This window comes from Osmerus mordax, chromosome 10, assembly GCF_038355195.1.
Source record: "Osmerus mordax isolate fOsmMor3 chromosome 10, fOsmMor3.pri, whole genome shotgun sequence".
Taxonomy (NCBI): Eukaryota; Metazoa; Chordata; class Actinopteri; order Osmeriformes; family Osmeridae; genus Osmerus; species Osmerus mordax.
This window is the reverse complement of record NC_090059.1, coordinates 3,005,309-3,029,872: the sequence shown is the minus strand read 5'-3', so window position 1 is coordinate 3,029,872 and position 24,564 is coordinate 3,005,309. Positions and strand designations below refer to the sequence as shown.

General features: G+C 44.6%; 1 protein-coding gene across 1 annotated transcript in view; it reads right to left on the bottom strand.

Annotated features, from left to right (window-relative positions):
- Positions 1-429: 429 nt before the first annotated feature.
- LOC136950420 (disintegrin and metalloproteinase domain-containing protein 12-like) overlaps positions 430-24,564 on the bottom strand; it is a 99,901-nt gene continuing 75,766 nt past the window's right edge. The window contains exons 12-23 of the mRNA XM_067244752.1: positions 14,850-15,027; positions 12,616-12,705; positions 12,185-12,380; positions 11,944-12,052; positions 11,237-11,435; positions 8,946-9,023; positions 7,335-7,443; positions 7,038-7,173; positions 6,723-6,852; positions 5,328-5,582; positions 2,478-2,641; positions 430-2,343 (exon numbers count right to left, since the gene is read on the bottom strand). Coding sequence (XP_067100853.1) covers positions 2,286-2,343; positions 2,478-2,641; positions 5,328-5,582; positions 6,723-6,852; positions 7,038-7,173; positions 7,335-7,443; positions 8,946-9,023; positions 11,237-11,435; positions 11,944-12,052; positions 12,185-12,380; positions 12,616-12,705; positions 14,850-15,027 — 1,702 coding nt within the window. The 3' untranslated portion in view covers positions 430-2,285. The remainder of the gene's footprint in view (positions 2,344-2,477; positions 2,642-5,327; positions 5,583-6,722; positions 6,853-7,037; positions 7,174-7,334; positions 7,444-8,945; positions 9,024-11,236; positions 11,436-11,943; positions 12,053-12,184; positions 12,381-12,615; positions 12,706-14,849; positions 15,028-24,564) is intronic.

The window sequence follows — 24,564 nt, the reverse complement described above, 5'->3', positions numbered from 1 at the left end:
TCAAATTCCTATATGAATCACAATGGATGTGTTTTGATATGATGATCAAATATATTTTTTAGCTCGGTCCACATATTGGTCCTACAAGGAGCGGTTGTGAATCCAGAGAACAGGAGTGGAAAAATAAAGTGTGAACACAACCTTTTGTGTAGTATAAGTATAGCAAGTATACAGAAGTGTACAGTATGTCTGTGTGTGGAAGTCTTATGCTGGCCTGTTTTGCGGCAAACTGGACATCGTACACTGCACTGCCCTCCACTGGACAGTAGATGGCACTCAATTGCATTCAATCCAGCAAACAGGTAAACAGTTTTCTCACACACCAAGCATACTCCATTGGGCGGGAAGGAAAGGGAATTAGAAATCTGGCTAATATGCTCTTCAAATAATTCCAGTAAAATACAGTACCAAAATGGCTTCAGTGTTTGATAAACAATTTTAATAATGCTGCTTAAATTTTGAAAATGTAATTTACAGTATAGACATTGACATGTATTTCTTACATTGGATGTATCAAATAGTTCAAATAATTCTGTACAAAAAAACTGTTTGCCACAAAAATGTGTTCACCAGTAACACGCTTTACGAGGAACATTAGATTACAGTTACACAAAGACAACAGTACAGGTGTAACAAGCAATAACAGACACATGGAAACACACCTTTCAAATAGCAAAGTAAGGTCAACTAGTGCATAAGTAATAGGATGGTATCAAAATCAAACAATTATTGGATTTCAGCAATACAAAATTCGCAATAGGCATAGCAGAAAACATGTTTTTTCACCTTGGCATTTGTGAGCAGTCTGCATGCTTTAACAAAAGTTCAGTGTAAATAATGATGTAAAAATAACAATAATAACGTAACTATTCAACATCTATGCGATATTCTGTAAGACAAAGATGATATGCAGATCACTTGGATGACTACATTTTCAAAGTGTTATAGGCAGAAGAAAAACAGCAATCATTTAAAAATGGCTGTCTGTGCACAAACTCCAGGATTCAAGTTTTTGGCTGGCTCAATAAACACAAAGTGAGAAACTGACTTCTAAACTTTGTTTTATAAGCCTTTGTTTCACATCTCTTGAATGTCTTCGTTGGACTCAATTATTCGCTTGGAGTGTAAGTCTATTACTCAATATCCCCATGTAGCTAGCGTTCCTCTGTATCCAATGACATTGTGTTGCAGAGGGCCACTGTTCCACATAGCCAAAGGGAGGACGCTGTCTGCACTATCCATTTTGTATCTAGTCAACAGGTATTCTTAAGGGAAACCATTTGTCAGCTGTGTCTTTCCCCAGAGCCAACTGCTTCACAGAGTTAAAGAACTAATACTTCAGATTCACGCTCTCAAATCAAGCCCTGGGCTCTAGCTGTTAACGATGCAAGTGTTGACATTTCATAACATGTTCCTGTATCATTGTGATTTGAGTTGACGGGAGTCAATCCAAGTAACATTGTGGACTTGAGAGCAACTGCTTTGGTGTTTCACAAGAATCACACAGCTCTATACAAGTCTAATCATTTGTTTACAATCACATGGCTGGACCAGGGGTCTTATTCCCATGGAAGGCCTTGGCCTATTCTCCCTAGGTGTTTGCCTCCCTGCCAAGCTGGCTGGAGACATCACAGACTCCATGGCTTCTATTTTAAAAGTGTCTCCCTCCATCAAGACAGTGAGCCTTCAAAGGAACTGGAAGTGTTTTTTCAAAGGAAATAACAACCAAGCAAGTGTTGTGTGTTGGTGTCAGTGTTGGAGAAGAATAGCTTGTTGTCTGTTAAGCTGTCGAAACTGCATAAGGAGACCTGCAGAGTGATTTACCTGTGATGTTTCCTATGTAAGCCTTCTCCTAAAGTAGTAATGCCACTGTAATGTCCTTGGTTCCCTTGCTGACACTTAGATCCACAACATGTGCACTGCTTTAAATGTTCACAGATCTTTAAGAGATGCTTTCTGACTCCTTTTTCCAGCTGTCCATAAAAAAGTCTAGTACAGTATCTGCCAATGATGAAAATAACAAAAAAGCGATGTAAAAAAAGTTAAATCCCAAATGCTACAGCTAAGTAAAAGTGTCTGGCACAGTGCACTGCGTGATAATAAATACAGAAAATAAATACTTTACATGTACCTGAGCTCAGACTCGTAGCACCATTCGGAGATAGAGCACCACAGGGACTCTCACGGGCCCCTTAATTCCCAAATGCAGAGGTGTCACGTTTTAAGGTTTTCAAATAGTTTTATAGTGCAAATCAAGTGTCCATCAATGCAAGGATGTCCGTTTCTCAGCTACTGTATCTGACACTGCCGAGCATACGAGGCTTTGGTAGAGTGGGGGGCTGCCTGGGGTGGGGAGAAGGTATGAGAAAGAATAGAGAAAAGGAAAATTATGCACACATTTAAAATGAATTTTAGCAATAGTGCATTCCGGTTCTGTTTATGTATTGGTCTAGTTTTAGGATGTTCCGAAGACTCACCTCCCAGGCTGAAGGACTGGGCGCAGAGGCCTGGGGAGACCAGAGAGGGGGACAGGGATTGGGGCAGGGCCTCGGACCACTGAGGGGCTGCGCACCAGATGGCCACTTCTGCCCAGGGGGTCTGCTGGCAGGGGCTTCTGGGGGGGACTGGGCTTCTCCAAATCCTACAGGTGACAGATACTAGTTTAAAATGACAGCAGATTCATTCATTATAACACCATGCAAAGTCACAAAAAAACATTTTTTTAATGATGGTGCTAATTTCCGATGAATTCCAAACAATGACGTTTCAGAGGAGGCATTTGGCAGCAAATTCTTTGAAAATGTCAAAAGAAATCGTTCTGGGGATTGGCAGTGACTTAAAATGACCACCAGAGGATAGTCAAATCTAGCCAAGTCTCACAGCTCAACTCCTGGCTGGGGCTCTGCTTGTTGTCCCATCCTGCTGGTCACCATGGCAGCCCTCCCCAGCAAGCATGTGATGATGAACCTGTCATGTGTTCCTAATCTACGGAAGGGGTGAGGTCATGATCAACGCTGCTACATGCATTCCATCTGGTCTCCATTCACTTCCTCCAGCAGAGAAGTCTCACATCCAAGAGGAGAGGAGCCAAGAGGTCCAGCCTCAGTCTGGTGGCCACACAACCCATTGGTCATGTTTTTGTTGCCCACAAGTTCCACATTTAAAACTCGTCTTTTAACGTCTGCACGCTTAATGTTTCATTTGCGGGGCTGTCTCAGCGTTGACTGTCAGGTGATGCATTGTGGGTACTGTGTGTCTGTCCTTTGCTGCCACCAAACCAAAATAAACTAAAAGAGAATATCAGCTACAAAGATGAAAAGAACTGCTGCTAAATCCTGAAATTTGCAGCCAGCATCGTCATTCACACGGAGCACAGGTTTGAGTTACATCCAGCATGTATAGTGCTGTATCAAATGAAAGGTAAATTGGATACAGACAGATAAAAAGTGCATGTCCGTTTAGTCCATGACAATTGGACATAAAACGAAACATAAAACTTCCAAATACTAATTGTTAATCATGGTTTACATTTCTAGTCGGGATCAGTCAGGACCTACAACTGATTTCCCTTATGAGGTCACACAAAGCACCAGGCATTCAGGTGAATACCCCCATAGCCCATATTTCCACATCCCCCCACTAGGAGCTTTCCTCTGGGTTGAGCAGTAGCTTGGACAGACTCACTGAAGCTGTCAAACAGCTGCAACAGTTACTGTGTTGGCAGTCAAGCCATGACAACCAGCCTCTCTCATATATGTTGGCTGCTTACTAAAGAAAAACAGCTGAGAGGAAAGTTCCTGTCTCCTCGGTTCTGAAGGTGTGACAAAACCATGTGTTTGACTTAAATTTGTATTTATTCATACTGTAATGCAAGGAATCTCTGTACGTGTGTGTATGTGTGGTTTTATAGTGGGATTTTAGGGCAATGGGTGTCCAATGATGATCTCGAGAACCGGGCACTGTACAAATTTGTAATTTTGCAGGTGTCCATTTTAGGACCCAAGGACATGCTATTGCTGTGTAAACTACACAAACAACTCACTACCGTTTATCCTAAAACAGGGATTTGATTTACAGAAATGTACATGCAGCACTGTATGATAAATTAGGCCAACAATTGTGACAACTGGCTCAATCGTGGATGTAATGACTAATGTAATGAACTAAATGTCTAGATGTTTGTGTTGGTAATTTAACAGAGAACCAATATAATACATTTGTTTCAGCATGACATAAGCAATTGATAATGTAGGCTACATAATCATTTGCATGCATGTTTTTACATTTTTACATTTAGTGTAATGTAAAAAATAACAAAGGAAAGTTCACCCGCCTCAAACCAACTTCAGTACATGCTCTTGTTATTTTTTTGATTAGCTCTTAAGAGCCTCATGTTTGAAAATACTTGGGAGGTCTCGCCAGTGGCCCCCTGTTGATCTGAGTATGAGGAAAATCTCATTAGTACTCAGAATGGGCTCTAATTAGTCTGATGTGCTGTACAAATGTGTTGACCTCTGTCCCTGGGTGTGTGTTATTCTCTCATCCCCCGATGTGTGTGTGTGTGTGTGTGGGGGGGGGTGCTCTGACACCATTACACCTGGTCAGGGTGTCAGTAAGAGTGTGCTGCTGGTGCCTGACAAGGACTTAGACAGGCCTCTCATTGCTGACCTCGGCTGCTCGCTGTAGCAAATGTGGCACTCTTTTATGTGTTTCTCCCCCTCTTCATTCTGTTTACAATTAGCATATTTTTCCAATATCTCCCACTCTTTCTTTCTCTCTCACCTCTCTTTTACCTGGTGGTAAACCCAAACAGGATTAAGCTCTGATAAGAGCCTTAGGGAATCCCAAAGCTAACCAACAAAGACCATACTTCACCTCAACTCACCCTCATCCACCCATATGGGCTTCAAGGAACACAATTGCTGGAAGTGTACTACTCTAGGATATTGGTTAGGGTTTTAAACACACACTCTGCAAATTCCACTTTCATCTTGGTAATATTTCCCACAAGGCTGGTGCCATTTTCATTATTTATGCGTTTTTTATATACAGAGGGATGGACTCACACGGACAGTGCCGGTCCCAGGGTCGACCTCAGCTCTTTATTTGACTGTGTGTAGCTGTCAACACCGATATACTTTTATAGGACATATTGGCCCAATAAAAAGAGACCACATTGGAACCTGAACTGTAGGTAGTGAACGACAAGCCCAGGTTATATACTAGAACACAGTAAAGGCTCTCCTACAGCTTTTACACTCAAAGCAATGTTATCAACTAAATGTTTCCATTCCAGTAAATGAAGGTGTCAAACAGGGGCCACTTACCATAACCATGCGGCAAGAGATGTGGCGTGTGGTCCTACGGAACGACGGCCCCCTGGGTGGGGCTGCGTCTTGGTGGGGTTGGGCGCGATGAGGAGGTGGGGCCGGTGAGTGTGGTTGTCCAGGAGAGAAGGCCAGAGTGATTGCCAGGGGAACTGGGTGGCTGAGGTGAATGGGGGGGCACTGGGGCAGTCTGTGCAGACTGTGGGAGGCATAGGGTGCTGAGGGCTGCAGAGAGTCAGGACCTAGGTGAGGAGGCTGGGAAGAAATGGGAACCGATGAAAACCCCCTCAAGTCTGCGACCCATCAGCAACAGTCATGTTAAACTCCACCCATCTCCTCCCTTCGCGTCTTGGCCTCCTGGAGCCGCTAGGGAGTCGTAAATCAAGTGCCCCCCAGGTCCATTCACCATTTCCCTGGCTCCTCCTCAGGTGACAAATCAAAGGGAAAGACAGAGGACGTGACACAAGCTGATGTCTGGCCTGAGAAACAGGGCTGTCTAGGCAGACAGGGCCACAGACCTCACACACAAACACATACACACTACACACAGCAGACATTGAGGCCAAAGAGGCCAAAATGTCAGTCTGTCGGTCTTTCATTCACATCTGCCCAGCTTTGCACACACACACACACACATATATAAAGAGAACCTAAACACAGCTCCTGACAACTGGAAAATGACCTCACCTGCACTCTACTTACATCAAACGCTTACATCCTTTCTCTTCTTACCAGTGCAACACAATGAATACCAGATGTTTAAGGCCTGGTGACTGAAAGCACAGAGCCTATGTAATGTACAACAGCTTGACTTAAAGTGTGTTTATTTAAGCTAGCTTGGAACACACACATCAATTCAAACACACTCACTAACTATATTAAAAAAAACATTCTAAACTAACCATCGACTAATAGAATTCCTAGAATTCACTCCCAAGCATAGCCTCAGCATCAAGATAGGGAAACTACAGTAAGCTGAGGAACCCACAAGTCTCTTTTGCCATCATCGCTGAAATGGCTTTGTGGTCTCAATATATTTCTCATCGACATTCTCGACATGCAACACATGCAGATGAATCGATTACAACCACCAACAGCCATCTTTCTTCTGACACAAATGGCATAGGAGGCGTGACCATAGCATTCGCACCCCCCCCCCCCCCCCAGCATCTATAGGCTCCGTTCTCTGCCCCCTCCTCCACCGCCCCATGCACACAGCGCTCAAACGTGGGCAGCCATTTCATTGGATTTGAATTATCTGGTGTTTGGGGTGAAAACAACATGTCACATCGGAATGAAATGTATGGGAGAAACATCGTTTCTAGAAGTATATGGGGGTGGGAGGGTGGAGAGGAATGGGGGGGGGCTGTAGGATGCGGTGTGGGGGATACTAACCTTGAAGATGCTGTTGCTGTGGGGCTTGGCCAGGGTCTTGCAAGATGGAGAGGTTCTGTACACGGAATGAAGCTGCTGGGAATGATGCTGGGCCTGGGGCGGACTAGATGGCCTGTTTGGGCCCACCGACCTGCAGTACAGAAATACTTAGCAGGCAGCTACAGTATCATATCATACCTTGCTGGTTCTTAACCTAATACACAGCTGACATGTACTCAGTCAGTTGCAAATGATCACAGTGAATTGGTTTTAATGCAGTAAGCGAGGGACACAGTATGGCCAGCAAGATTTAGTGCTGGAGAGGTGAGAAGGTACCGTAGTTTCTCAATGTTGTTGTTTTTGCTGGTGTATAGCAGGCCCAGGAGGGTCTTCCTCTTGATGCAGATCACCAGAACAGCTCCCAGCAGGGTTAGAAGACCCACCAGGATCCCCACTGTCACGCTGTCATGGTCTGCACACACACAAACACACACACACAGAGTTCAATAAACACAAGAACAATCCACTCCAGTGCTGTGATTTGACTATCAACTACGGCTCAGCAGTAAGTGTTGCCACATTAAGTAGCAGCAGTTTGATGATGTTATTCTCCAGAGGCATGGGGTCGATTACCTGCTAATCTCATGGGCCCGCTGTCCACACTACCTCCAAAGCCTGCCTTATCACAGAAGGGTGGAGCCCAATGAGCTTCACAGTGGCAGTTCCTGTTGTTATTGCACACCTGCAGAGTACATATGATAATGAGGTATGACAAGCTATCCATGACTAAACATTTTTTATTCCCATCTAGAATTAAATGAGAGTTCATTGATGGCAATGAATGACATTAGCCTTTGGTAATTAGAGCTAACATAGTCGAGTAAGTACCTGTAAAAGCTATACTTTTGACTTAACTTTGTGACAGAATTGTGTAGGTCAAGTTTATGGGTCCAGACATGAGCGATGGTATAACAAACAAATACAGATGATCGGGTATGCTCAATTTGCTGCATGGCACAGCACTCAGTCAGGCTACTTATGTTTCCACGTGGCAGGGCCGTGGGAATCAAAACAGTTGTTTTCCCTCTATCTCTAGGTCTTTATAGTCTCTATTTCTCTATCCCTATATTTCTCTCTCCTATCTATCCGCCTCTCCATCCCTTTCTCTCTTTATTTCTTTGCCTCTCTCTACCAGTCTCCTCTTCTCTCAGTCGCTGTCTCCCTCAGTCTTTCTTTTCAAGTACAGTACCCATATGTGACAGGGTCCAAAAGGATAGTAAAAGAAATCGGCCCTCTCTGGAAGGTTACATCTTGATCAGATCTGGAGGAGTGCTCCAATCTTATTTCTTACCCAAAACAGCCCATAATACCAGCAAGTCAAGCAACAAGGACTCCCAAGACCAGGGCTGCCCAATCCTGTGGTTTTCATTCCAACCCTAACCCAGCACATTTCATTCTAGTAATTAGCTGGTTGATAAGATGAACAAGGTAACAGGTGTTAAGGTTGGAGTGGCAACCAGTGTCGAGAGGGTAACTCTCCTGAAACAGGGTTGAGCAGTCCTGTCATGGGGAAACTTTGTACTAATTACCAGCCGGGAATCGAACCGGTAACCTTCAGATTACTAGCCCGACTCCCTCACCGCTCAGCCACCTGACTCCCATCTCCTGTTTGATTTTATTAGTGAATCAGTTGATCTAGTTTAAAGACATTTGCTGTTGGAGGAAAGACCAGTGTGTCACAGCACACAGGCTGAAACTATCGCCACAAAGGGGGGCCACCCACAGATCTTTGACAGGCTGCATAAAAAAAGTGAAATAGAAAAAGAAATCCAATCTATTCATATCACAATCTCAAAGTCAAACGGCGTAACCCAAATAAAGCCCTCGCACTTACATTTGAGCACATTTTTAGGACAAGGACGACTGCCTCCCAGTCAAACTATGATGAATGACACTGAAGGCTGAACATAAATGAAACCATTACTTCTAATTGATTGAACCTTTCGGCAAGCTGGAAGATTGATTGCGAGGCATTGTAATGGTTACCTCCCATACATCAGCCATTCTGACCAGATTACGACCTGATAGCATCTCAGGGAGTGTGTGTGTGTGCAAAATTTGAACAAATACCTTGATATGTAACACCTTAATACCTAGGTGTGTAAAGACTGTGCTGTTCTTATTTGGTGTGTGTGTGTGTGTGTTGGAGGAGGGTGGGGGCGGAGTCAGAACAGTTCTACTCACCCCTCGGCCACCACACTTTCCTGAGCACTCGTGCACGCCAAACACACTGACGTTCTGGCACTGTCGGTTCAGACAAAGCTAGAACACACATGCACAGAGTATTACCAGACAGTTTACAAAGTTCAAAAAACATCCTAACTCCTTGTAACTGAGGCAGAACAAAGGAAAGCCTGTATCATGCTGGTAAACATATGCTGACAAGGAAATGACAAAACTGCTTGAAAATGTTGAACAGACACCGGGCAGAGCCGTCTAAACATGTCAAAAGGTTGTGTTTCATCAAAATGACATCAGTTTACAAGCTGGGTGATGGAGTCTTATACAGGCCCGTAAAGATTACCCCCGCAGCCCCCGCACCGCGGGGGGAGCCTCGCAGGGATGAAGGGCCTCGCGTGGCAGGACCCCCGTTTTTTTTATTTTTTTTATCCAATTTCAATTACATGGGATGTCTTATTGTCTTGTCTGTGTTTCCAGAGTTGATATAAAAATAAAGGAAAGTATATTTAATTGTGCTTTCTTTGTTAGCTAGGTAAGTGACATGACGAAGTAGGTCAGATGGTCACACAGACCGGCGAGCCCGCTGCAAATAGGTAGCTAACTGTAGCGTAGCTTAGGAAAAATGAAACGCACATTTAAAAGCGGTGCCCAAAACCGGCATTTAAAACAGAAAATTTCTGAATTAAATGCCAAACTTCCCAAAATTACAAATTTCTTTTTCGACCAGCCGGTGAAGGATGCACTCATCTGCCAGAAGAGACAGGTATTGTACTGTTTGCTATAGCTAACATTACTGTACCACGTAGCTAACGTTAGCCTATACTTTCACAGCTGTACTGCTCTGTCTGTGTTGTGCTTCCTAGCGTTAACAGAGCCTCCTTTCCAAGAGCCAGGAAAATTAGCCTTGCTCCTTTATTGACTTCCTATCAAGCTGACAACATTGAAATGGAGTGAAACTACAAAAAAAAGACAAAGTAGAAAAAGTGCTTAATTATATATATATTACATAACTGACATTATTAGCAAACATGATAACGTATGCGACAGTAGTATCGTGCAGTTGCAGCGATTGCGTTTGACTATTTAAACATACAAAAAACCTAATCAAAGTTACAATAAGTCATTGTATTTCAGTTATATACATATTATGATCGTGTAAAACGTACAGTCATTGCTTTCTACAAGATTCACACGACAAAAAATGGCTCCATTTATGATTTAGCGAACACGCTAATAATAAAACACAATTCCATACTATCAAGTGTGCCTGATGTAGCCACGGCCATCAAATTATTTCTGACAATACCCGTGACTGTCGCAAGCGCTGAAAGGTCATTTTCCAAGCTGAAACTGATCAAAACATATCTCAGAAGCTCCATGTCACAAGAGAGGCTGTCAGGTCTGGCCATCTTTAGAATAGAAAATGAATGTGCGCGCAGTTTAGATGTAAAGAGTGTGGTAAAAGACTTTGCACACAGATTTGCTAAAAGACGCGCACATGTGTAGGCCGTTTGAGCGTTTTTTTCTTATTGAATAAATTTCCCTCACAAGACAAGCTTGAGTTTCGATATCTTGCATTTATTACACGGCTCTTCAGAATGTTCCAAAAAGTTCAGTTGATCGCATCGGGGTCCTGTTCGTCCCGTCGGTATTTGTATTACATTATCCCGTTACATATGTGGGGGGGGGGGGGGGGTGGGGGGCTCTCAGGCTTATTCTGCGGGGGGGCCTCATGTGTTTCCGTTACGGGCCTGGTCTTATAGGAGTCCCACCCAAAGAAATGAGTCCCCTCTAAGTATACACTAATGCAATCAATTATCTCAGCATGACCACGTGAAACATCTCCGGTTTCTCTTTCTCGGCATGCCAAGGAACCTGCCCACCCTTACACACAGACCCACCTCAGACGGAGAGAATTCACATCTTAGTCATGTAGTCTGATGTCACTCCACAAACTAGGTCATTTTCCACTAATGCTGCCCAGTGTTTAGTCTGTAAAACCTTAGGGCTTTCTCATTGTTTGGTGTCCATGAGGGAGTCAGATGGCTAAGCGGTTAGATAATCGGGCTATTAATCAGAAGGTTGCCACTTCGATTCCCGGCCACGCAAAATGACGTTGTGTCCTTGGGCAAGGCACTTTACCCTACTTGCCTCGGGGGAATGTCCCTGTACTTACTGTAAGTCGCTCTGGATAAGAGTGTCTGCTAAATGACTAAATGTAATGTAAATGTTAATCACATCAGATTGGATTTATGGATCCATAGTTATTGAATCTGTTCACGTTCAAATCTCACCATGCCGTCTCCGCACTTGGTGCCCATCAGAACCAGGCCGGGGTCGGGCATGTCGTCACCCAGGTAGACGTGCGTCCCCCGGCACAGGATGCGCCCCCCTTCCTGGAGAGGGATGTTTGTTTCTATGGAAACAGCATTGGTGCCAATCACTGGCCGATTGGCTCCTCCCTGACACTGAATTTTGCCACATTTAGCATCTCTGTAAAACCCAGAAACACAAGAACAACAAAAGTCAGTAAATATATGAATTTCAGAAAGATCAGATTTCAGCACTTTTCATCTGTATCAACAAAATGCAAATGCAGATGTATCTATACAATCAATTACACAGTTCTTAATTGTTTTATCAACCCTTATTTGGAGGGTGTTTCTGGGCAGCCGTGAAGTGCTACATGAGTCTGGTGACTTTGCACCTTGTGTTTCTTTATAAAAATGGTCTCCACTCTATTAGAGGAATTACTGAGACGCTGACGGAAGTCTTAATGGCTCAGCCAAAGACAACCAAAGAGAAGCTTTCGAACAAGAACAAAAACATGGCACTTACATTTTCAAAACTACATTCAGTTTCTTTTAGAGGACGCATTTGATCTAAATGAAAAGATCTTTCCATTTGTCGTTTGTCCTTTCTCACTTGGCCTCTGGTTTTTAGTGGTGAGAGCTTTTACTGTAATGGGCCCGGGGGGGCCTGAAGCATCTCTGGGTCTTACCGGGCTTCACATTTAGCAAAGGAACCCTTGGAATCCTTGCCGCAGTTGCCATAGGGATCCCCCGCGGAGTTGACCCTCTCAAAGCAGATCTCGGGCGCGGCCTTGGCCCCTGAGGCACACGTTGTGACACATCATGAGTGCCTTCTCGCAGACAGCTTTTTGGAGCATCTTTTACAACTTCCCGCAACAGATGGTCCTCCCGACCACCAGGGGACGATCCCCTTGTCTGTCTTTAACTCACCCTGTCCCCACAGAGTGACGCACTGCTGCTCGTGGGTCTGGCAGATGCCGTTGTGGCAGTAGCCGTCCACATTGTGGCAGGCGTGGCCGTCATGCAGGTAGACGTTAGCAGGGCAGTGGGGGTTTGTGCCGGTGCAGAACTCAGGCAAGTCACACGAGTTACTGGAGTCACGGCATGGGGTGCCCGCTGGCTTCAGCTACAGACCGACGGAAGGATGGATGAAGCAGGAGTGAAGGGTATGACAAGAACTACGATTAATACACTTGCAAGGAACACAGTGCATATCTGCCCAACGTAGAGCTGGATACACATTTCATCAATGTATCATACAACAATCCATTTACTCGATATCACCATTCACTCAGATATTCCGACATCAAAACAGACTCAGGGTATGTGAAATGCAGGTGGTCTGAACAGGCTCCTCCTACCTGGCAATCTTGACAGCACTGTCCGTGGGCACAGACTGCCTCCCCCTTCAGAGTGCAGGTGGTGGCGTTGCAGCAGGGGTTTGAACACTCCTGCGAGGAGGACAGGAGTCAAACACACAGGGGGATTGGCTTAAATCTGGGATCACAAACTCAGGCACTTACAGTATGTGGTCAGAGGAACCCCAGATATGACCCGGTTCCACCCCTGTTTCTCCCAGAGGCACAGATCAGGAAGCAGCACTTCCTAGAGACATTTCTAAGATGACAGCCGCTTTGCTGACAGAGTGAGAGGCCCTGCCAACTGCATAAACACTTCAGGGATTCAGTATCGTGGGAGGGGGGTGGGAGGGCAAGTGAGACATGTTTGTATGTAAAGATAGAGGACAGAGAGAGACAGAGAGTAAAGCAGAAGAGTGAGAGCGAGAGAAAGAAAGAGAGGCAGAGACAGAGCCACAGCCCTCAACGATATAACTTATCCCCCTTCAGTTCGGAAGGCCATCTGCTTCATGTTAGTCTTTATCAGAGCCCTGCACTGTACTAATTAGCAGCTTTCTACCATCTGACGGAGATGGATGGTAGGCAACCAAGTTCAGGCCCCAGCGCAGCACTGAGGAAAGGGGAAGGGCCAGTGTGTGTGCGCGTGCATGCCGATATAATTGTGTGTGGGCGTGCGTGTACATGTATGTGTGTTAGAGGGTATGGGTTGTGCTTGTGGGAGTGTGTGTTAGGGGGGCATATGTCCGTGTGACACCATAGGTACACTGAATGAAAGTGTAGGGGTAAAGCTGTATGCCTTGCTTCTAAAGCAGGATTGGAGGCTGTGGAGCAGTTGAGGCTGGCGAGGAAGCCATTCTGACACCACGGGCCGTACTGAGCTCATTCCAGCCTGAAAATCATTAAGGGTCGTTCCCATGGTCCCGCAGCCGTAGGGAGCAGGAGAGTCACGCTAAAAAGACGGCCCATAATAGAAGGGGAAACAGGACCTGGGATTTTTAATGAGGCCCTGGCGGCGTTATGGTCGTCGACGTGCTGCCTGTCTAGGAACTCTGATCCGGCCCAGTTTGGCTCAGCTTGGCACAGCTCTGCTGTGAGGAGAGCTTTATTAGTGTTGGCCTGGCCCATGCTAGCACTGATGTCAACTCTTTGTTTGGAAAGACAGGGACACTATCAGCCTGGCCGGAGACAGGGACAAAACATCTCTATTCTGGAGTTACTGAGCATAGAGGTGTGTGGCCAGTGTACACACACAGAAAACTAGGACATGGTTTCTTTGAACACCTAATGTATCATCCACAGCATCCAGTCTCCCTTAATAATGTCTACATTTTTATCCTGTAATTCTTGTTGTTGTCAATTCAACATCGCTAGTCAGACAGCTCATGATGATTTATGCTGACTTTTCACCATAGACTGAGAAGTCTTGAATGTGGGCTGTGCCTTTCATTACATATGTGCATGCCAATGAAAACTCATTAGAATTTTTCGGTTGACAGCGTTTCCTCATAGGAATGTGTATCACAATCATCCATTCTCTGCAAACAAACACCTCTGTGGATGCTGAATAAATTCACACTCAGCTCCTCTCCTGAGACCTGACTTGCATTCAGATCACTGTACCCAACAACCCAAATGGAGACCTGCATTCACATTTATGCTTTCTCACTTTGGTGCTGTGTTGCTGGTAGCAGCTTGTTTTTTGTTTATTGTATTGTGTCATAAACTTGGACAATAGACTTAATTTGTGAGTTATGAGTCAGAGCAGAACGGAAGGATTGGAAAGCACATGATAAAAGGTTAGTGACTGGACCTGGCTACGTTCCACAGCTTCTGGTGTTCTGACTTAACATGTTTTACATTTTTTGAGTTGAGTGATAAATAAGTGGAAATATTAAAAGTTGATTTGATTGTATAACCAACTAAATTTGTATTACTTGTAAAGTGTTAAAAGTACCATAAGGCTTTGCCTAGGTCCTAGAAGACTAGAACTTTTGTTTTGGTGTTTTGTTGACCAGAAGGTTGTAAGTGGGATGCGGATATGAAAAGTTGGACTTCAGTTAGGACTCTTTGTTTTCCCCTGAATGAATATCGTCATTATGTAAATAACAGTTAACTGTAAACCTTTCAACTCACATCCCACGTTTGGAGTCACTTTATGGAACATAGATAATCTACACTTTGTGTCATAACTGAAGGTCTTTGGGTTGTTATTGAGGCGTAAATGAGCGCACACTCACCTCCAGCTCTCCGCAGTCGCACTCCTCTCCCTCCTCAACATATCCGTTGCCGCACTTCTGCCCGCCATAGAGCACCTTGACCTCGGGCATGTTGAACAGACACATTCCCACACCCTTCTCCAGGCTAGCCACCAGGTCCTTCTTACTGCAGCTGCTGAAAACAGTAGGGAACGGGTACCTATGGGGAGGGGAGGTTGAAAGACAAAGATGGGGGGGGGGGGGAAAGAGAAATGTAAAGGAGGACAACATGGAGAAAGAGAGAAATGGGAGGACTCCGCCTGAGGTAATCAGAGCTAATTACTCCTAATCACAAAATCAATTAACCAGTCCAGCTCAGCCACTCTCTGTAAATGAGATCCAGAATATATCAGTGTGTGAACTACACAAGGCAGCCATGACACATCTTCTCTGAGGAGACAACCTCGATAAGGGATATTTATGATGTAAAAAGGTTGTTAAAAAGTCAAACAAACAAGCTCTTCCTTTGCATGAGTTTCAGAACCCATACATTTGGGGAAAAGGGGAAGGCAGTGGTATGTTTTCAATATTGTTTTTGGCAGGTACCGAGAGGATGGTCTGCTCCACAGGGAAACACCACAGTCCAAGGGTTCCATCTGCCAAATGCTTTGTTACAGACCTCATGTTGCTTTATTGAGCTTCACTCTGATAATGGAGTGCACTGGGTGACAGTGTGTGCGAGTGTGTGTATGCTTGTGTGCTGGACAAAGTATGAGTTGGTGGTAAGCTCTTAGAGTCTATTGCAGGATTACTGGGGCCTGTAAGTGTTTGTACGCTGGTCTAAATGGATATGAGATAGTGGAGAGGAGTGGTGTGTACCGTATTTTTCGGAAATAAAACCACGGTTTATAACCCGATTTTACATTTTTCTTGTGGTGGTGCGGTTTATATTTTGAAGCATGACACTTTTTTCGTGAATGCTATTTAACCCGTTAATGAGTAGCGTCGCACATATGTGATCGTTTGAATGCAGGTCTCACAGCGTAACGTTGCATATAGAGCTCCGGACGTCACGTCACTTTACTGTTTACTTCGCCATTTTGGCAGGAAAGTAGTGGCAAAAATGAACGGGGCCAGCACGGAAATTCAACCTGTACGAGTTCACTGCGCACTTTAATTCAAAAGACACAGCTATAAAGCAAAACTTGATCGATTAAACATTAGTGATCCATATAATGCTCCCAGAGTTATTTTTACAACCTTTACGAGTGAAATGGAAGGCTTCCCTGACCTTCTGTATCCAGATATTTACAACTCTCTATCAACTTTCATTCGTCCTACTCTGGATAGTCTTTGAAAGCCTACAAAAGCCTGGAGAGATATAAATGGACGCTATCAAATGGATTAGTGATGAATATTCAGCTTTGAAGTCTACCGGCTACAAATTGCTATGTGTAACGTTAATGCAGTCAGTTTTATAACTTGTGTAGCTAGCTAGCATTAGCTAGTCTGTAACGTTCGCCAACGGTTAGCTACTAACGTTGGCTAACGTACATTATATCAGTGCACTTTTCATCACAAAATGCCATTACATATTTATTACAGATAAGTCATTCCAAGAGACTGAATAATCCCCAGTTGAAGCCATGGGTGGTTGTCTGGAATTATGGGGTTCTTCTCTGGATTTTAGGAATCCTATAAAATGCTCTCCCTTTATCTTTTCCCCGATGGTTCAGGCATCCCGGCGCACAGCAGCTATCCACCATGTTGAATCAACGTTTATTGATATAGGCAGCAAATTAAACTATTTATAATATGTATGTAAGTATATATGTATGTACACTCTGGCGCTCCACTTGGCTCTCCACTTTCCTGCCAAAATGGCGATGACCAGTGCATGCTGGGATTGCGTGACGTCAACTCCCGGAGCTCTATATGCGTAGCCGGTGAAGCCACCTCCCCGAAATTAGTTTTTGCAGGTTGGGATGTCTGCTATACGGTGGCCCTGAAGTGCAAATCACACCCACTAACATGAGTGCATCCCCCAAATGAAAACACTCCCCCCAAATATGAGTCAACTCCCCCCAAATAGGATGACTTGCTCACCTCCCCCCAATACAAAGACATGCTCCCCCAAATGGGAAACAACATTACATTAACTCAAAAACACATTACATTAACTCAAAACGGAAAGGGTTGGTACCAGGTCATGACATTAGCACCCGCCCACCCGCCAAATGCGGGTAGAATTCGGCTGTGGCGGGTAAAGCAGTCACGCCTGGGACACACTGGCTGCGAAGCGCCCGGACGCGCCGCGCAGCGCCACGATCTGCTACGATCGGCTACGACTGAGCAAAAGCTGTTCACACCAGACGCGCATTTCTCCACGCCGGTCACCAAGCCTTTCAGCTACTCTGAGCTTTCCTTTACGCTGACATGGTACATAAACATGGCATTGGCTATATCCCAGCATTGATCCTTATCTACGTTGTCCTTGTAAAATTGTTGCTGACATACAACAACTCCCTGTGCTTTTCAACTTCGAGAATTCATTTGATTTTAGAAAACGACTTGGGGGTTCTCTCTCGGTAGGCTATGTCTGCGTGTGTGTTGTGTGCAACGCGTGACAACTCGTTTCTCTCAAACAAACAAAACAACTACGGGCATGCTAGCTCAACGGATCAATCCGTTTATTTTCATTCGTTTTCATCAGGGTAAACACATGTAAAGGACGTTCGTTACCAACATTGTGTAATTATAAAGTCTACAACTTTGCAAATGTTCACCGTAGTCTGCAATTAATGGAGTAAAATCTTAATAACATGTTTTTTTATTCAAATATATCAACTAATATGGTGTATTTCATCATCCTGCAGCCGATTTCGCAAGCGTCTCGCGAAAAAATTCGACCAGCTGCCGAAACGATCGCTGCAGATCGCAGGCAATCGCAGGCAATCGCGGCGCTTCGCAGCCAGTGTGGTCGGTCCCATTTGATAACATGGGCGCCGAAAGAAAAAAGGAGGCGCTTCCAGGCGCGTCGCAGCAGATCGCAGCCGATCGCAGGCAGTGTGTCCTAGGCGTCAGTCTGACTAGCCACTTTGGCGGGTGGAATTCTATATATCTCTCTCTCTATATTTTTTATTGTAGCAGGGCTGCCAACTCTCACGCATTTCAACCAATTCACACGCTCTCACGCCACACATTGTATTTCTCATGCTGAGAAGGAAACGACCAAGTAGTTCTGATAACGTTATAACCAGTAATAGACGAGGCGCAGATACACTGAGTGAAGCAACACTCAAGCTCACGACGCGCGAACACGGAACACCCGTGAAATCTCGTTTCTGGGCTGGGTTGGGTTGCGCAACAAAATTTGGGTTGGCCCTGTCGCGGGGTGGAACGGGAGAGGGAGGGTTGCATCGGTTGCTAATCAGGCTGAGCGGGGCTGGAGATACTTGTTTTTACTAAATAATAAAATATATTTTTGTACGTCGGCCTCTACTAGTTTTCTGTGTTGCCTTGTGGCGAGATCTAAACCCTGCACGGGTTCACTGTAACTGTGACAGCCCCACCAAATCTCACTCCAAGGTTTTTTGAAAAGTTTACAACCCTGTTGTAGGCTAGTCTTTTCAAAACACATCTAAAATAATAAACCCATTACAGGGTTCTCAAGCCTCACGCATTGACCGTGAGACACGCATTTCAACATTCATTCTCACTTTCACACATACACGAACATACAATACAAGATAAAACAAAATTTGTAGGACATTTGGGAATCGGAATTGATTAGACAAAAATAATGATGTTGTTTATAAATATTTAAGTTGTCAAAGTTTTTCTTGTGGTTTTTTTCAGTTTAGTTCATATATTTTGTACATAGGCCTATACATTTGTTGTAATCTTGATTTGGGTGTTGACAATGGTCATTTACATGTGAAAGGATTGTAAAACTAGTTATTCAAGTAAATTGTAGCAAACCGTAGTCAACTTTAATCAAATAAAACTTAATTTCCCAACAACAAAATTGTGGCTAATGAAATTACTGAGTGGCTAGTAACTTTGGAAAACCATTAGCCACAGTGGCTGGTGAGCAAATTTCAAGCGCTGGTTGGTACTACACTTCGTTGCTGAATGGATGCAGTAACTAACAAGAAATAAGAAATTGATCGACAGAAGTACAAAATGCCATAGCCTGACAGAGTTACGTGCACCAGGACATTTGTTTGGCTATCGAAGCATGTAGCAAGTATTAGGCAACTTATGCAAAAGTATAAATTGCGTGTTAAACGTCAAAATCGATAGCGAAACAACCATCCTGGTCCACGTAACTCTGTCATTATCATGAAGTTGATCGTTTTGGTTGGAAGAAAAGAAGAAACATTTGTGTTAACAATTCAGAATCATGGCTTGCACAACTCTTTATTTTAATCAGGGACATTCCTATGAAATAATCTTAGATATGCTGTTAACATTTCACAACATTAAAATAAGTATGCGCATGCTAAAAACACAGTTGAAGGAAGCAGGACTTTTCAGAAGAAAAAACTAATAGTCCAAAACAGAAGAACAAAATGCCACAATGACAGAGTTGCGTGTACCAGGATAATTGTTTGGCTATCGATTTTTACGTTTAACATACAATTTATACTTTTGCATAAGTAGCCTACTATTTGTTACATGCTTCGACAGCCAAACAAATGTCCTGGTGCATGTAACTCTGTCAGGCTATTGCATTTTGTACTTCTGTCGATCAATTTCTTGTTAGTTACTACATCCATTCAGCGACGAAGTGTTGTACCTAAATCCTAAAGTACCTAAAGTATTCATTTTTTCGTTATTCAATTGAGAAACCAAAAACAAGAAACGAAAAACTATTGTTTTTCTTGTTATTCAATTGAGAAACTAAAATCGAAAAACCAAATCGAAAAACGGGGCACTGACCGAAAATGATTTTGAAATTTTGTTCTTGGTGACCTGGAAGTTGTTACTCATACGGCCGTTGGCTGCGCGCAGTTTGCAGTGTAACCAGCGCGAGAAACCATGGAAACGAACGAAGCGTCCACCAGAAAACACAAGGAAGAATGTAGATAGATAGATCCCAAATTAGACATCCCAACCTGCAGAGACTCATTTCCGGGAGGTAGCTCAATTGAAAAATGAAAGAACGAATGATACACGGATTCATCTACCCTTTCCGTTTTGAGTTAATGTAATGTGTTTTTGAGTTAATGTAATGTTGTTTCCCATTTGGGGGAGCGTGTCTTTGTATTGGGGGGAGGTGAGCAATTCATCCTATTTGGGGGGAGTTGACTCGTATTTGGGGGGAGTGTTTTCATCATGGGGATGCACTCATGTTAGTGGGTGTGATTTGCACTTCAGGGCCACCGTACTGCTAGCATGGTAGTAGCAGAGACTGTTTAAGGAGAGCCTGGCCACTCCCTATTAAGCCCCGTTGTACCGAATTTTGTTGCAGTTCCACCAGAGTTCCACTGGGAGTGATCGCGGTCGAGTGCAGAATGAATGGAAGTCTATGGAGCTAAACGGCTAAATTTGTCTCTTTCACCTGATTGTCGTTGAGAAATCTCAGATTTGATTGTAGTTTTTGCATGTTCAACATGGATTACATGTCTAAAGTTGAATGAACGAGTACTTATGTCCTTTCGATTTCTTACAGGGTAAGTCGTTGTTGCCCATAACATGCTAGCATTCTGCTAACAAATTCTGATTGGTTAGTGAAGGACTGACTATGACCAGAGATCCCGCTTGATGGCATCCGAAGCAGAACCTGAATGTCAGAGCATTAGCAACATTAGCAACAACATTAGCAAACCAAAACTCTTTCTAGCATGTGTATTGACAGGGAGAGCCTAACCTGTCAGCTGTGTTGTCGATGCCTCGAGAGAAAAGTGGAAGTAACCAGACATTTTAAAAGGCTTTTTAGAACAGAAAGGCGACTTTGAAAAAATCTATCACCCAGCGGTGTGTATTTTTTTTGCCTCCCCTTTCGAATTCAGAATTCAAAATTAATAGACAAAAAATTATATCCTGAGAAAAGTGGATTTTGAGGGGTATAGCTCCATAGACCTCCATTCATTCTGCACTCGACCGTTAGCGACCTCATACGGAACTAGAGTGGAACTGCAACCAGTTCAGAACCCGGAAGTTTCCCGAGAGTGGCAGTTCTCTCTATATTAGACATTCTCTGGTAGTAGCATTGCTACGAGAATTATGCTAGCTAACTTAGCCCGGAAGCTAACTCAAGCTAGCTCAGCTACCGTTTCGGAAAAATAACTTATGCTTTGGGGACCGTCGGAAATATTCAGAACTCACGCACCTAAAGGTAAATATTAGTTAGTTCCCGGGCAATAGAAAATATGCATTACGCACTTACTTTCGTTTTCAGAGTGTTACACAACGGCATGCCGTACTGCCTATACTCGTGCATTGCTTGGTATCATTGTTCGAGTATCAAGTGCGGCATATATTCCAGTGCGATTTATAATTCAATTTACAAACACAAAGCTCCCATTATGGTGGGGTGCGGTTTATAGAAAATGCGGCTTATTTTCCGAAAAATACAGTATGTGTGTTTACCAGCCAGCAGGTATGCGTGTGTGGATTCAGCTTGCATGCCAATGCTTATACAGGGCCTCTTGAGAGCTGATGTGACATCTTTTTGGATGTGACCAGGAAAGCGTGTTGGCTCAATTACACCCACTACACCACTACAACCCCTTCAACCCCCCATCGGCCTGTCACCCATCTGGAGTGCAAGGCATTGTAGAGTAGAAGAGTCTTTCTGTGACTTTTCCTGTCACAGCAGAATGAAGGTGGACCAAATTGGCAATAATAACCCAAACCCCAACCCTCAAACAACCAGGAGTGAGGACAGAGTAGCAGTCCGACAGCATGTAGTACAGGCTTGTGAGAAAGATTTTGACGAAACAAGAAAGCTTCACAACACGCACACACATTTCATTGAATGTGTGTAAGAGAATAGGACATATTCTATGAGTCTAATGTCTACACAGTGAATCTTATGGCTGCACTTCCTAAGCGATAAACCCAGAAGATATGCTCAATCGCAAATGAAATGTCATGTGAATTAAATGTCATTCGATTCAGGCATCTAATCTAATACTTCTGTAAATATGTAAAATTAAACCTTAGCTTGTCTTGAAATGATGTCATTTCCTGGTTGCCTATGATTTCTGTGTTACTTGAGGAGGGGGGGGGGGCATCCTTGGGCCACCCGCCCCCCATCCATGGCCCCATCCATGAGACTCAATGAAACTGAAGAGTAAGAACTTAGAGGTTGCATACAAAGAAAATTGTGAATGAGGGGTGGGGGTGGGGCAAGTTGCTACAATAGCCATGACCTCATCTCCTCCTCCCCTCTCCTCCTAACCTTTCTTTCCTTCCTCCTCCTCATCTTTCACTCCATGGACCACCTTGACAAAGGGGTGAGATGGGATGGAGCGGGCTCTGCTGATGAAGAGCTGTTGTCAAACAAGAGGGCTGCTTCCTTAGCAACCTGCTGTTTCTGATTTCCTCCATACCCCTTTCCCTCAACTAAGCTACAACCTCCTCTGTTTTAGCCATTTGCTTTCCATGAACTCATCTCCGTCTACGGTTACCAGACAAAGTCATGCGTTAGGAAACACTCACTCCAAAACACATGTACGAGCCCTAACCCAGCTGTTCTGTTTCCGACGATGCAAGAGTTACTGGACCTCTCTGAGCTAATCCTCTGTAAAGAAATGAGTGGGAATGGAGAAAGACAAGAGTGAATGGCAGTGAACAGCTGGGTTGTCCTGGAGTGTTGGGCTGGAGACTATAAACGTGCAGTACCAGAGGCAACCATGTCTTGTTCACTACAGACTGGAAGACTACTCAGACAACTGCTCCTCCTGAGAGAGAGGTTCCCCCCAACTGGCCTGGTTCCCTTTCCTGCACCCACCACAACACCCCCCAGCCCCCCCCCCCCCAGCCCCCCCCCCCCCCCCCCCTCACTGCAGGGTCCAGCTCCCAGAAAGGGCCTCAGACACACCATTGTTCTGCTGGGTTCTGTCAAGTTCAGTGGTCTCCTCTCTTTTTCTATGTTCTTTTTTCCTCTGATTTCCAGGCATGGCAGCTCTTGCACATGCTTCAGGGTGGGGGTGTAAGCAGCACTATAAGGCAGTAAATGGCAGCAGGCTGTCAGTGAAGCCAGCCTTGCCAACCACTAAGCCCTGCAGCCAGGGCTCCGAGGGTCCTGCAGGAGGCCTGGAGATAAGAACAGAGTCGCAACATCTATCCCTGGTCTGGTTTAACCATCCCCCATCCCCTCCAAGTACCCTGATAAGCCTGAGGAGATAAAGCCTGTTAGTAATACTGCGAACAGGGCACACTCTGCCATGCCAACACCAAGACCACCATGCTCACATCTGGCTGGCTGGATCAACAAGAAGACTCACTTGCACGGAGGCAAGTTCAACTAGACTGGCACAACATCAAATGCACACAAGACGCCACACTCACTAACAAACTACTGCCATAGTTAGTTGGTTAGTTCATTAGTAAGTTAGCCTGTTAGCATACATTATATTAGTCAGTTAGAGTTATCTGGGAAATGCTGTCAATCTGTACATCCATGAAATTGAGAGGGTGGTTTCAGGTTTTTAAATAGGTTCACTGTCCACGTCCTTCGAATAGCACTGAACACATAGGATCCTGTCCTGGGAAGCCTGTATCTGTGACATTGCCTCAGCTATAATTTTATCATCAATATTATCATCCCCCGTAACAGAAGAGGCCAAGAAACGAGTTTCTGAAGTAAGTTAGGGAGAGAAGCTGGTATTGCATAAACTCTGACTGTAATTGCATGTTTTCTCAATAAATCGGTCCATATGTAAAAACTAAATGTTCCAGAATGTTGCCTCACTAAACAAACCAAATTTATTGTGAATGTGGAGTGGATACTCTTCAGAGCATTGCACTGCCGACTGGAGATTAAAACGCCACCGTTGCTAGCCCTGAGTAGGAAGTCAACCAGCACTAGCAAAGAATGACCGTAGATAACCCAGCGACCCCTCAACTCAGAGAAAAGCTCTTCAGTCGTTGACGCAGAGTAGAGGCGGGCTGCGGATGACCACATTAAGTGATATGATCTGCAGTATCGTGTCCTTTGGTGCCTGGCAGTCTGGTCTAACTGATATTAAAGAGTCCCTTTCCATTGATTTCCCTGTGGAGCTCATTAAACAAAGTGGGTTAGGGTGTTCCTCTGCGGCACCATGGGATGGGTCGAATTCGCCCGGCCGAGGGCCCAGACGCGCCTCTGATCCACATCCAAGACAACTCATCCAGCTGTGATTCTACGAAATGATAGAGGTATGGAAGGAGGGGGCGAGGGGCTGGATGTGTATGAGTGGGGGGAGGTGCACGCACTCATCAGCTCGTCTGGGTCTTGTTACATCATTAAACACAGGAAGGGAGCCCGATGTGGAAGGCTAATATGACAGTCTGATAACAGACAGGGTCCCCAACAGAGGGTAAGAACAAGAAAGTGAGGGTGAGGGGTGGTGTCAATGTGGATGAGAGACACCAACCTATTATTATTGAGAGATGGGGGTAAAGTGGGAGGAGGGTTGTGTGTGTGTGTGGGGGGGGGGGGTTGCGGGGGGGGGTCTATGATTGGCCATGACTCATGGGAGGAGGATGAGTTCAGCTTTGTATGCAGATGTGCAGCTGGCTGCTTGGCACAGGGACAGCCTGT